The 14,000-nt window shown below is 37.7% G+C and overlaps 1 protein-coding gene across 6 annotated transcripts in view; it reads right to left on the reverse strand.

Moving 5' to 3' along the window:
* The window catches only part of TMEM39A (transmembrane protein 39A), a 29,151-nt gene that overhangs the window by 11,599 nt on the left and 3,552 nt on the right, over positions 1 to 14,000 (reverse strand). For all 6 annotated transcript variants that reach the window (XR_003508630.1, XR_003508629.1, XM_027526812.1 and 3 more), the window contains exons 3-4: positions 7,709 to 7,931; positions 3,499 to 3,582 (exon numbers count right to left, since the gene is read on the reverse strand). Coding sequence is in view for 4 of the 6 variants with exons in the window: in XM_027526812.1 (XP_027382613.1) it covers positions 3,499 to 3,582; positions 7,709 to 7,931 (307 nt within the window). In the remaining 2 variants the exon portion in view is untranslated. The remainder of the gene's footprint in view (positions 1 to 3,498; positions 3,583 to 7,708; positions 7,932 to 14,000) is intronic.

Genomic DNA, 14,000 nt, shown 5'->3' on the forward strand with positions numbered 1-14,000 from the left:
TAGATCTTCACATCACAGCTGTTCAAATACTCTTCTTTAATCTTGAATCTTTAAAACTGATTAAATATAGTAAGAAACCATAGTTGTCTAAACATGAGGCTCTGCAATGTCATTTTCTTACAAACTAAACCAGGAAGGAGGGAATGAGTGAAATGCAGGGGAAAATGACAGATTCTTATAAGCTCTGGAACAGCAATGTCAGAACTCAGAAAAACAATTGTCTGGAGTCAATAGCACATGGAAAAGGAGGAGTTTTCCAGGTACCTCCTATGTATGCATTTCTTAGTTCACCCAACATGCTATCAATACACAGCATAAATAATATACACACAATATATGCTGTTTGTGTAGTTACTTATAAAAGCATAAAAGCAGTTAATTAATACTACTGCCTGAGCCTCAAAACTGTGAAGTAGGCTCAACGTGTTCTCAGTAATAGCATGGCAAATAGTTGCATATTATTCCCGATACATACTTCATGCCAGTGTACCTCATGTGTCAAAGATAAGAGAAGGCATTTAAGCAACTGGAATTACTTCAGTGCCTCCACTCTTGAATGTTTAGGGTTAGTTAACAACAACAAAAAGGCTGTTTCTGCCTAGTGTCACCACAGCAGCAGAACCTGAATGTATTTATAATTTCTGCCATATTCCAGAGTCCAAGCTCTTAACCACAAAGCTAGTGGAGGTGATGGAATTCCAGTGGAGTGATTTCAAATCCTAAAAGATGATGCTGATAAAGTGCTGCACTCAATATGTCAACATATTTGGAAAACTTAGCAGTGGCCACAGGAATAGAAAAGGTCAGTTTTTATTCCAATCTCAAAGAAGTGCAATGCCAAAGAATGTTCAAAGTACTGTACAATTGTGTTAGTTTCACATGCTAGCAAGGTAATGCTCAAAATCCTTCAAGCTAGGCTTCAACAGTACATGAACTGAGAACTTCCAGATATACAAGCTGGTTTTAGAAAAGGCAGAGGAACCAGAGATCAAATTGCCAACATCCACTGGATCATAGAAAAAGCAAGTGAATTCCAGAAAAACATCTACTTGTGCTTCATCAATTACTCTGAAGACTTTAACCGTGTGGATCATAACAAACTGTGGAAAATTCTTTAGAGGTGGAAATACCAGACCATCTTACCTGTCTCCTGAGAAACCTGCATGCAGGTCAAGAAGCAACAATTAGAACCAGACATGGAACAACAGACTGGTTCAAAACTGAGAAAGGAGCTTGTCAAGGCTGTATATTGCCACCTTGCTTATTTAACTTCTATGCAGAGTACATCATACAAAATTCTGGGCTAGATGAAGCACAAGCTGGAATCAAGATTGACGGGAGGAAGACCAACAACCTCAGATATGCAAATAATACCACTCTAATGGCGGAAAGTGAAGAGGAACTAAAGAACCTCCTGATGAGGGTGAAAGAGGAGAGTGAAGAGGCTGGCTTAAAACTCAACATTCAAAAAACCAAGATCTTGGCATCTGGTCCCATTACTTCAGGGCAAATAGATGGGGAAAAAGAGGAAGCACTGACAGATTTAATTTTGGGGGGCTCCAAAATCACTGCAGAAGGTGACTTCACCCATGAAATTTTTTTTCCTTGGAAGGAAAGCTATGACCAATCTAGATAGTGTATTAAAAAGCAGAGATATCACTTTGCTAATAAAGGTCCACATAGTCAAAGCTATGGTTTTTCCAGTGGTCAATGCATGGATGTGAGAGCTGGACCATAAAAAAGGCTGAGCGCCAAAGAATTGATGCTTTCGAACTGTGCTCCTGGAGAAGACTCTTGAGAGTCCCATGGACTGGAAGGAGAACAAACCAGTCAATCCTAAAGGAAATCAACCCTAAATATTCATTGGAAGGACTGATGCAGAAAGTAAACCTCCAATACTATGGCCAACTTATGCAAAGAGCCTCCTCAATGAAAAAGACTCTGATGCCAGGAAAGACTGAGGGCAAGAGGAGACGGGGCAACGGAGGACGAGACGGTTGGGTGGCATGACCGACACAATGGATACATGTTTGAGCAAGCTCCAGGGGATAGTGAAGGGCAGGGAAGCCTGGAGTGCTGCAATCCATGAGGTCACAAACAGCTGGACACTACTTAGTGACTAAACAACAGTAAACTCTCTGAAGTTGTGCAAAAGCTGTTAAAACTATTCTTAAGTAAAAGAAACAATAGAGTTTTTCAAGGTATAGCCCTTGTAGCTCCAAAGAAGAAATCTCTATTTATGAAGGGCTTACACACTAACTAGAAGGGTTTACATACTAATCTGACATACACAAGCACCATTTCTAAGTAACCAAAAAAGATGAAACAAAATCAATCCTTGCCTCTTTTAACAGATGTAAACATAAAATCCCACTGAGTTTCTCTAAAGAAAGAAGAGACTTTCTCAAATATCCAAAAGCAAAAACCTAATTTCATGACCTAAATAAAGACCTTGGGATTAAAAAATCATAGATAGCCTTTCCCACCATGAAAAACCTGCACTCTTACTATCAATATTTTAAAGTTAACTTCAAATAGCTTTCAGATTATGACTTAATTATCTGCAATTATTCTGTGCTCACAGAAATAAAGGTCCTGAAAATCAGAGCCTGCAGACACAGACTTCCCATGTATGTTTTAGAAGAAAAGAGTTGACCCTAAGTTAGCTGTGATTATAGCAATGATTTATTCAAAATTTCACAGCTAAAAACAAATTATTAGCCATTTTAGCTAAGTTAACATTTTTTGTTTTTGTATTCATTTATAGGGCACAAAATGGCAACCCACTCCAGTGTTCTTGCCTGGAGAATCCCAGGGACAGGGGAGCCTGGTGGGCTGCACAGAGTCGGACACGACTGAAGTGACTTAGCAGCAGCAGCACAGGGCACAAGATAAATTTTAAAATACACATTTATCTTCTTCACTGGGGTTTACAAGTATAAAAAAATTATTTTAACAATGGCCATTTCATAAAAAGATCATATTAATGTTAACATGGTCTTTTTAATTAATTAGGTTCTAATCTTCAGGATTAGTCCTATGCAAATGTGGATGCTGTCTTTTAAAAATTCTAAGTTTTAATAAACTCAAATGTCTCTTGCTAGCAACTCCACAAATAGTATATAAATAATTCCAAGTGAATGTTACTTGAATCACTGTTTTAGATGCAACTTTCCCTAGTAACAGTTACCTAAAATCCATCCTATTTTTACCATAACTATCAAAATTAGAAAGATTATACTGAAGGACTCAGAAGCTAGAATTAAGCTCCTACTGGACAAATAGAATTTCTAACAGCTGAATTAGTATATCACACTTGAACTTTGAATATATTATGAGAAAACCTTTTTAAAAAAACTGGCACAGTTCATGTGAGAGTAAAGAAATTATTTATAACAGCATTTAAATTATACTTTGACACTTCACATTTTCAACCTGAACACATCCTAGTGACTAGCTCTAGCTACAAGTGATAGAATACAATGAATGAGCTGTTACCTCTGAGATGAGAGCCCATACAAGCCTCCTTGCAAGCATCACTGTGATGAATGCTGCCAGGTGGTAATCAATGAGATGAAAATTCTGTAAGAGAAACAAATAACTACATCAGAAAGAAATATGGATATCCAGTTGTAACTACCACATGAAGAAGCTCGCCCCTCGAAAGGTCTTCTTATGTCACCTGACATTTACAGACCACAGGAATTGGGGAGACTTTAAAGAGACTACCTACCTTCTCCTTCTTTCATGACAAGTTGCTTTAATTTTTAAAACACTATTTTAAACTATCTGGAATGTAATCTTCTCTGTTCTTGAAAGTTTACTGTATTAAAAGGAAAAGACTGCAGTTTTGGGTTAATAAGTACCAACCTGCAGAATTATGACAAGAATAATTTATCTAAAATGCCATACTTATAATGAGTGTCAAATTTAAATTTCCAGTCTCTAAGAGCTACTGTGGTTGGTCTCTCTTTAAGAAAACTTAAATTAATCTAACTGGGCATCTATTAACCTAAACTCCCTAACTCACTGATACATCAACACATTCAGTCTTTTCCCTTAACTTGATTCTGAAACATGTCTTATGTTGATCTCTTCTTCCTGTAAAATGACAGCATTACCTAGATGCTATGTATGGCTCCTTCTAGTTCTAAGTCTGTATATTTAACTGTAATAATAAAATAAAAAGTCATTAGTGGCAAAAAAAAATAGGATATATTTTAATTTTGATGATCAAAAGGTCTCTAAGTTTCTACAGTTCTCCTTCCAGAATTTCTCAACTCATTCAATAAATATGAGCTGGGCACCCAGTTTGCTTAAGAGGGAAAGGCAATAACAATAAACAAGCTAACAAGCAAAAGCATTTCAAACAATTATGCTGCTGGTAAGAAAAAAAACAGTAATGACTAGGAAGGGAAGTGTAGAACCAATTTAAACTGGTGATTAGGAAGGTTATCTCTAAGAAGGCAGCATTTGGCTGAAGGCGGCATTTAGGCTGACAGCTGAATGACAAAAACGCACCAGCCAAGAGAAGATCAGGTGCTGAGCACTCCAGCCAAGAAAAAGTAATCACATAGCTCTAAGGCAGGAAAATATATGCCTGGTATGTCTCAAAATCAGCAAGAAGGCTCAAATGAGGTAATGAGCAATAAAGACTGAGTTTACTTTTTTTCCCCTAAGGGGTAGTTATAGGAGTGTTTTAGGCAAAAGGTGCCATGATTCTATTTGTATTTTTACATTCTCATGCTGATTGCTGTGTGGAAAATATATTGTATTGGGGAAAGATCAGTAAAGAAGCTATTGCTTTAAATTCAGGTGAGAAAACATGATCACTCAAACAGGGTCAGCAGCAATTGGGAGTTGCCAGATCTGGGATACATTTTAAAGGTAAAGCAGTCAGAATACCAAGAGAATGAATGGCTTACTGCTTCTCAGACTATTTCCTTTTCTCTAAGCGTTTAGAAAGAAAAAAAGTGAAGTCGCTCAGTCGTGTCTAATTCTTTGCGACCCCATGGACTGTAGCCTACCAGGCTTCTCCATCCATGGGATTTTCCAGGCAAGAGTACTGGAGTGGATTGCCATTTCCTTTTCCAGAAGATCTTCCCGACCCAGGGATAGAACCCAGGTCTCCCGCATTGTAGGCAGACGCTTTACTGTCTGAGTCACCAGGAAAGTGTTTACATCCTAACAATTATTTATTCCCCCTTGAGACTCCTCCATGCTTACCCTATTTCTTTAAAATAATGCAAGAAAATTCACTACATCCCCTAGCTAATGTCTGGGGGTCTTATTTATATGTATCACCAGTCCATCTAAGACATTTTTTATATAAAAAAAATTTAAGTGCCTAAGGTATTTCATTGTTAAACACATTTATATTCTAAATCATTGAAAAATAGTAATTTACGTTTGGTTAACCTTTATAAACCAGAATATTTGATTAATCAGAGCACTCCATTCCTGAATATTCTGAATAATTTCCTATATTACTACTAGCTTGTATTTTTCTTAGGGTTAAGACTAACTCATATAATTGTTTGATAGTTAGAATGATATTTTACATATTCAGGTGCCCACATTTTCTTTCTGATAATTACTAAGATCTTGAAAAGGAAAAAGGAAAACCTAACATGTAAATCTGACAAGCGTCTGAGTCAGGCATGCCTAATGGAAGAAAGCTTAAAAGAGACAAATCACTAGCTGAAATGTAAATCCCATGGTGAGCGTCCCAGTCAAGGAATCAGATCTCTGGCAGCCCATTCATCTTTAACAGTTCACTGATGCAGGCCCCAGATTCATGAGCTAACTCTTATTTGCTATTCTACATATGCTACTTATAGTTCCACAGTTAAATTTTAAGCTTTGTGTGATCAAGGATCATATGTGACAGATAAGTTAGCCAGCTCACATGACACTCTCCTTTAAGTGTCCCTTCCTCTACTGTAGAGACTGGAAAGCTAAAAACTACATGCCCAAACTTTCTTGTAACTGAACTTACTAGATTTAATATCTGCCAGCCACAAGGCACCACATAAACTGAGTGAAGTGGGGAGAGGGGCAGGGTAAAAGGCACCCACTTTTGGTGGTATGAGTCACAGCAAAGTAAGCATAATTCTAGAGTCAGCAGCTTCCCAATTATAACAGGAGCACTGGCTCCCTTCATTTCAAGGCAACATTTGTAACGGACTTTTACAAGAACTCTTGTCAGAAATTGACTGGGAAGTTGTCAGAAGTTGACGGGGAAGAGTTCTGTGATTAACCTGAAAATTCAGTAAGCGACAAGTTTCCATAGGATGTCAAAGTGGAAACAGTATAATGAACTAACCAACGGTACTCATGGAGTAAATTAAGAATAAATACAGGGAGTAGAGCATAGCAGATAGGTCTGGATTTGAGTATTCACTTGATCACATGTGATTTTAAGCCAGTTTCATAATCTCTAGGTCTCATATTTCTCACTTATAAAATGGGAATCATAGAATAATACCTACTTGTTTTTAGAAGGAATAAATGAGATAATAATACACTATATAATAATAATAATAAACTATGAAAATAGCACAGTAAATATATTAATAAGTATCTGCCAATGTCACTGTTACAATACAGGTATTTAGATTATAGAACTACATAGTGGAAGAAGCCTTAAGATCATCTAATCCAACCTTCTCATTCTGTAACACCATGGCCAAAGAAGGATGAATGAAGTAGGGTTCCTATACTCAATAAACTCATAATCCAGGTAGAAAACAAAACCCTATTTTTAAAAAAGCAATTATTTGACACTAAATCATTATAATTCTTAAAATAAAGAAACTAAACTTTTCTTCACCTGGTATTAAGCCGAGAGATGATCAATATGGAAAGAAAATTCTTAACGGTTAATTTTAGGAGCAACCAAGTGATACAAATATTTAAAATAAAATTGTTTATTCCCTTCTCATATAGTCTTGAATATTTTGGTCCACATTTCCTATGTTCACCAGACCAGGGAGATTTTCTAATCATTTAGAAGTCTCAGACAATATAAGCTACCAGGACAATAGTCTTTCTCCTAGAGCACATCTCTATAATCCATCCAAATCTTCCATTGCCAACCACTTACTTACCAGGTCACCTGACTACCCTGAACTGGAATATTACCACAGTGTTCCTAAAAACTGGAAAGAGAGCAGTAGAAACCTACAATATATTTTGATGTACTTCAGCAGAGATAGCTAGTTCTTGCCTCTAGTTTACTTTTATAACGGAACCCAATTTCATCCATGGTTAATGATGAACTCAGCTAAGGGGCTATATTGTACAGCTTCTCTTACAGTTAGGAGCAGATACATGTCAAAATGATATGAACCTGGTCTAAATGAAAACACTCTCCTTTATGTTTCCCCATGTTCTTTTCTCTTTCTGCTAATCAGGGACAGATCACATCCACTTTAGATGTAGAGAAAGCTAAACATCAAAACCTTTCTGTGATACTGTTATAATAAATTACTTAAATGTTTTCCACATTTTCTTTATATTTTTTTCCTATCTCTGGTTATGGACCAAAGCCAGATATTTAACAATTTTATGATATTACGTTCTGAAAGTAATCTGCATTTTAATATAAAAACATTTTATTCCAAGAAAAATAATTTCTACATGAAAGTTTTCCAACTAGTTTCTTGGCTAAGTAACATGAAGAACTTAGAGGCCTACTAAGACTTACCAATGAAGTACAAGAGGCAGGATGATTATATGGATACCACCACACTGTTTTATAGATGTTGATGTACTGAATGAACAGAGCAACCAGCAAGTAGATGAAAAAGAGAAATTCAAAGAGCAGGCTTCCATCCACAGGCAAATCAGGAATTTGGCAATGACGAACAGGACCTGGGGTGATTAAGGCTGTGATAGGTGGGACCGGAAGGCCAATAGCACTACCATTCCTGAGAAGAGAAAACTATAGTTAAATCAAATGGTGATACCTTTCAGTGTCAAAGAGCACAAAGGAGTCCTGCTTCCTTAGTCACCTGTACTTTTAACTGTTGGTCTTCCTCAAGACTCTACTCTGGGACCTTTCGCTCTTCTCTTTTCCCTCTACAACACTCTCTCAGTCATGTAATACGTGGTCATGGCTTCCACTATCTCCTACATGCTGAAAACGAAAATTTCTCTCCATAAAGCTCACTGCTGCATTTTAGATCCACATCATCAAGCTGTCTACTGGACATCTCTGTGTTTCTCTTCCTAAAGTCCTGATCATAGTCTATGGCCCACGCAGTTAGCTGCCCAAACCAGAAACCTGGGAGTCATATTAGGAATCTTCTTCTCTAAATCACTCTCTAAATCATATATACTCCACTTCATAAATCTTTTTCCAAATTGCACTCTCCTCTCTAAACCCATAGCCTTAGTTCAAGGAGTTGCCATTTTTCACCTGAACTACTGTAGTAACGGCATCTGGTCCCATCACTTCAAAGGAAATGGATGGGGAAACAGTGGAAAGAGTGTCAGACTTTATTTATTTTTTTTTGGGGGGGGGGGGTTCCAAAATCACTGGAGATGGTGACTGCAGCCATGAAATTAAAAGACGCTTACTCCTTGGGAGGAAAGTTATGACCAACCTAGATAGCATATTCAAAAGCAGAGACATTATTTTGCCAACTAAGGTCCGTCTAGTCAAGGCTATGGTTTTTCCAGTGGTCATGTATGGATGTGAGAGTTGGACTGTGAAGAAAGCTGAGCGCCGAAGAATTGATGCTTTTGAACTGTGGTGTTGGAGAAGACTCTTGACAGTCCCTTGGACTGCAAGGAGATCCAACCAGTCCATTCTGAAGGAGATCAGCCCTGGGATTTCTTTGGAAGGAATGACGCTAAAGCTGAAACTCCGGTACTCTGGCCACCTCATGTGAAGAGTTGACTCATTGGAAAAGACTCGGATGCTGGGAGGGATTGGGGGCAGGAGGAGAAGGGGACGACAGAGGATGAGATGGCTGGATGGCATCACTGACTCGATGGACGCTGAGTCTGAGTGAACTCCGGGAGCTGGTGATGGACAGGGAGGCCTGGCGTGCTGCGATTCATGGGGTCGCAAAGAGTCGGACACGACTGGACTGAACTGAACTGAACTGTCGTAATCCCTCTAAATTCAAGTCTATTTTCACCAAATCCTCCAACCTGCCTTTAAACATCTTTCTAAAGTGAAATTCTGATAGTATACTCTCTTGCCTAAAACTCTTCAATGCTCTCTACTGCTGGTAGCATAACACCCAAAAATGTTTATTCCTATAAGGCTCTCTGCTTAACAAACTAGTTTCATCTCTTATCACTCCTCCACATGCACCCTAAACACTACCCATGCTATTTGCTATCTGTGAATATATATATATATATGTATGCTTTGTACACAATATTCCTTTTACCAGCAATGTCCTCTAAAACCACCTTCCTTAACCCTTCACATATACATTTTTAGAGAAAATTGGAGACTTTTTAAATAATCAAACAAAACCTCTAAAAGATTACTCTGACTCTATCAAAATCAATTCATCTCTCCTCCATGCCACTATTACACCTAAACAATGCCTTTATTGCACTTTTCAATTGTTCAATTTTCAAAAATTGTTACATAATTTTTTCATACTGTTGTGTAGCTTTTTGTATACATCTTTTTGTCTATCATCATAATCTTAAGGACAGAGACAGTACTTCTCCTAGTTCACTGTAATTATATACCTTTAGGTTGAGAAGACAGTAAACCAATACAGTCATGAAAAAGAGGGAGCTCTCTCAAAACACAGATTAAAATGTAGAAATTTTAATTCCTATCTTATTCTTTTACGCTCTCTTATAGGTCACAACTAGCTGGACTATCTAAAATGATAAGATAAGGCTAAAGAATAAAATTTCCCATTATTTGTATGCCTGTGAACAGTAAGAGATCTAAGGTTCTATGATGTTAATAGAACAAGGAAAAGAGGCTTCATTTGGCTATTTCCAAAGAAGATTCTCAAGAGGGAATAATTATTGTTACCATTCTACTCTAAAATTTCCAAATATAGAATTCTAGCATTAGTATGTGACACTGACAGCACTTAAAGTGACTCATGGGAATATAAACTCTGCTCATTCTGAACCATTCTGAATAGTTAAGAATACCATGGCAGAAACTAGAAGGGAAGTGATCTAGAAGGGAAGAACAGGGATGGGTGAGGGTTGGAAAAATTTTTTAAGTTTCTTCCCCTCAATCTCAGAGTACATTGCAATAGAGCAAGCTTACCAAGGACTGGGTTGTGATCTACCAGTAGGTCTCAAAACTTCATCTGCTCAATCATAAATTAATCATTAATACACCAGTGCCCTCTGATCTGTTCTGGGAGCTGGGCCACAGCACTACGCAACTCCAGGAAGTGTTACACATAAAGAACAGGACATGAAAGATTCTCTCTGGAGTTGTTCAAGTTGGTGGACTTGAATGGAAAGAAATAATGCCAACAACCATTCTATTGCCTCACTCCATTTAATCACAAAATATGGGAAAAAAATTCTGAGGAGTCTCTACTCTAGAACAAGCTAAATATTCTCTAGAACAAATAAAATTTCCTATTCCTCTTCAGTCAAAAGTATATGCTAAACTATTTGTTATGATTTAAAAGTTAAAATGGTTTTCATAGAATTTTCCTAAATAAAGCAGACTAATGTGCTTCTGCCATTAACAAAGTTATTAACACTCTGGGCTTCAAGAAAAATATTCAAAACAAAGCACAAAAGATCTATATGTGTGAAACTACCATATGATCCAGCAATCCCACTCCAGGACATACATCCAGAGAAAACCATAATCCAAAAAGACACAAGCATCCCACTGTTCAGTGCAGCACCATTTACAACAGCCAAGACATGGAAGCAATTAAATGCCCATCGACAGAGGAATGGATAAAGAAGATGTAGTACATAAATACCATGGGATATTCCTCAGCCACAAAAACAGAAAATGAAATAATGCTATTTGCAACAACATGAACAGACCCAGAGATCATCATAGTCATTAAGTCAGACAGAGAAAGACAAGTATTGTATGACAGAGAGCTTATATGTGAAATCTTAAAAAAGCTATAAATGAACTTATTTACAAAAGAGAAATAAAACCACAGATGTAGAAAACAAACTTATGGTTATCAGGGGGAAGTGGAGGGGAGGGATGAACTGGGAAATTAGGATTGACATATACACACTACTATTTATAAAAGAAATAACTAATAAGGACCAACTGTACACCATTGGAAACTCTACTCAATACTCTATAACGATCTATATGGTTATGGAGTGGATATATGTGTATATATAACTGATTCACTTTGCTGTATAGCAGAAATTAACACAACGTTGTAAATCAACTACTCTCCAATAGAATTTTTTTAAAAAAAGGATTCACTCAATCCTTCTCCCCTCTATTTGGAGAAGTGCCACTCGTCTGAATGCCCATTAAAATTTGGTCCCCAGTTCCCTTATCACATTTATCATTTAACACTGACATATTCTCTCCCCTGCTGGGCAGTAAGCCACTTGTAATCAGAAATCAAGATGTTAGGGAACCATTGACCAAAACCACCCACCTTGGCATAATAATAACTGCTTGCATGAGTTGTCTCATAACAGGAAATCTCAATAAGGAAAATGATGCTGCTGCTGAAAACCAACTGGAAGAATTTGGGAAGGGCCGAAAGGAGGAAGGAGATGCCAGCCCATAATATGTTCTCTAACCTCCCAGAAACCTTCATGCTAGAATCCATCTTGGCTGAAAGATGGAGTGTGCCACCAGGAAGTACCCTGAGTCAGACCAAATATGGGCAAAGCAAGGTGACTGGCCGGAGACAACTTGGAAAGCTAACCCTATTACCCGTAACACCTGAGACTGCAAGCCACGTGGCAGAGCAGTTCTCCAGGCTTTCCTTACGTTGCTGCTCTCCACCTGGGTGCCCCTTCCCAATAAAGTCTTTTGCTTTGTCAGTTAAAAAAACTTTTTCTTAAAGATCTGTATTTGTGATATCCTATACAACCTTGGCTATTATACTTCAAGCCAAGAGACAGAAAGACAAACATCAAATAAAGTGATCCAGAACATCAGAGGGAAAGAGGAAAGTATTTTCATACATTGAAAATTTGAGGGGATATATGATCAAAGCATTTTAAAACCAAAAACAAACAAAAAAGAGCTAAAATAAACACTTAGTTAATACATCTCAGAAAATTAATTACAGAAAAATTTGAGAAACTTTAGAGAGAAATCACTTAAGAAAAGTTAAAAGCATTGTTCCTCTGAAAGAATATAAAATAGATTCAAGAAAAGCAAAGTGACACAAAGGTTTGAGATACAATGTGGGAGAGTTCCAGTCCCAGATTTCCCCTTAACCAGTTGTGGGTTTTTTGTTGTTTTTGTTTGTTTGTTTTTGGCTATGCTGGGTCTTTGTTGAAGTGTGCGTGCTTAGTTGCCCTGGGGTACATGGGATCTCAGTTCCCTGACCAGGGATCGAACCCATGTCCTCTGCTTTGGAAGGCAGATTTTTAACCACTGGACCACTAGGGAAGTCCCCCATTTGTGGTTTTTGAGACAATAACTTGACATCCCTAAGCCTCATTCTCTTCATCTATAATACAAGGGTTGGAAAAGATTCTCTTTAAAAAAATTTTCTCAATGCTAACACTGAATATTCTCTTTGAAACAGGGCTGCAGTCCCAACAATCATGCCTACGCTGATGATCTGCTAGGAGGACTCAGAGGAAGGGGCATGTAGTTGTGTTCACAGCTACAATTTGTAACAGCAGAAGGATACAAATCAAAACCAGCAGATGGAAAAGGTAACAAGCAAAGTCTTGAGGAAACCAGGTGCAAACTTACAAGGGTTTCTCAATGGAGTCCTACAGAATGCCCTTAATTAGTTTAGCAACTAGTATGACAACATGTGTAAAGTCCCTCTACCAGGGAGGTTCACTACTAAGCAAGCAGCGTTTTTACTGAAGGCCAGCCTCACCTCATAAACACTCTTTAGCTAGCACTATGAAAATTCCAGACTCGAGAGGAAAGCAGATGTTCAGCGTAACAATTTGTACAAAGGACTGGCTACAAGGCTGGCATCTGGGAACTTGACTGGTAAACAGTTTCCTCCACTGACACAAAAGTTTCTCTAAATAATAAGAGTGGCTTACTGTCCCTAAACTGTCTGTGCAAATAATATGAATTATGCTGAACTCTGTTTTGTCCTTGTACGCAGGAAAGAGTTAACACAGCAGACCTAAGACTAGCCTTTATGGAGCTAGCAAGCAGCAGATTTTAGGTAAGAAAATGGATAAGTCAAGAAAAATTTAAAGGAATAAAAAAGAACTAAAAGGGACAGAGAAAGCAGTGACCATTTGAACATGCTCAGGTGATATTAACTAAGTATGCAAGAACAAAACAAAACCACTCTTAGTCCTTCTCAAGTAAGACTCTCCCTCAACTAAAAGCTCTCTAGAAAACTCGCGTTCACAGTATATTCTCCTTCTTTAGAAGGCAATCATCTAGCACATAGTCCCAAGAACAAATTCCTGCTCCCCACAGGTGGAAAGCAGGACAGGATGGATTCCAATTTTGATTGTGTCCCCATACTAGCTCTTTGACATTCTCAAGTTTAATTTCACCAAACAAGTCACAAACATCTAACCGAGGCAAATGTTTTCTTTTCAGCTGATCTCTGTTTTGCAGAATCACATACATCATCCAAAACTCAAGCAATTACTTATTTCTCTCCTCAATACAGACACTCCAGAAATGAGTTCTCCACATGTGGACATTGCTTTTCTTTAGAAACACACCTCCTAAAACTATATTCTAGGCAATTTAACACTGGTTTTAGCCACACTTTTTATACCCTTTCCCCATGTCTTATAAAACAACCTATTCCAGGCTGCTGCTTTCGCATCGAGAAACAAACACACTAAATCAGAAAGAGAAAGATAAATATGATATATAAATGCAT

The sequence above is a fragment of the Bos indicus x Bos taurus genome, chromosome 1 (genome assembly GCF_003369695.1).
Source record: "Bos indicus x Bos taurus breed Angus x Brahman F1 hybrid chromosome 1, Bos_hybrid_MaternalHap_v2.0, whole genome shotgun sequence".
NCBI classification, from domain to species: Eukaryota; Metazoa; Chordata; class Mammalia; order Artiodactyla; family Bovidae; genus Bos; species Bos indicus x Bos taurus.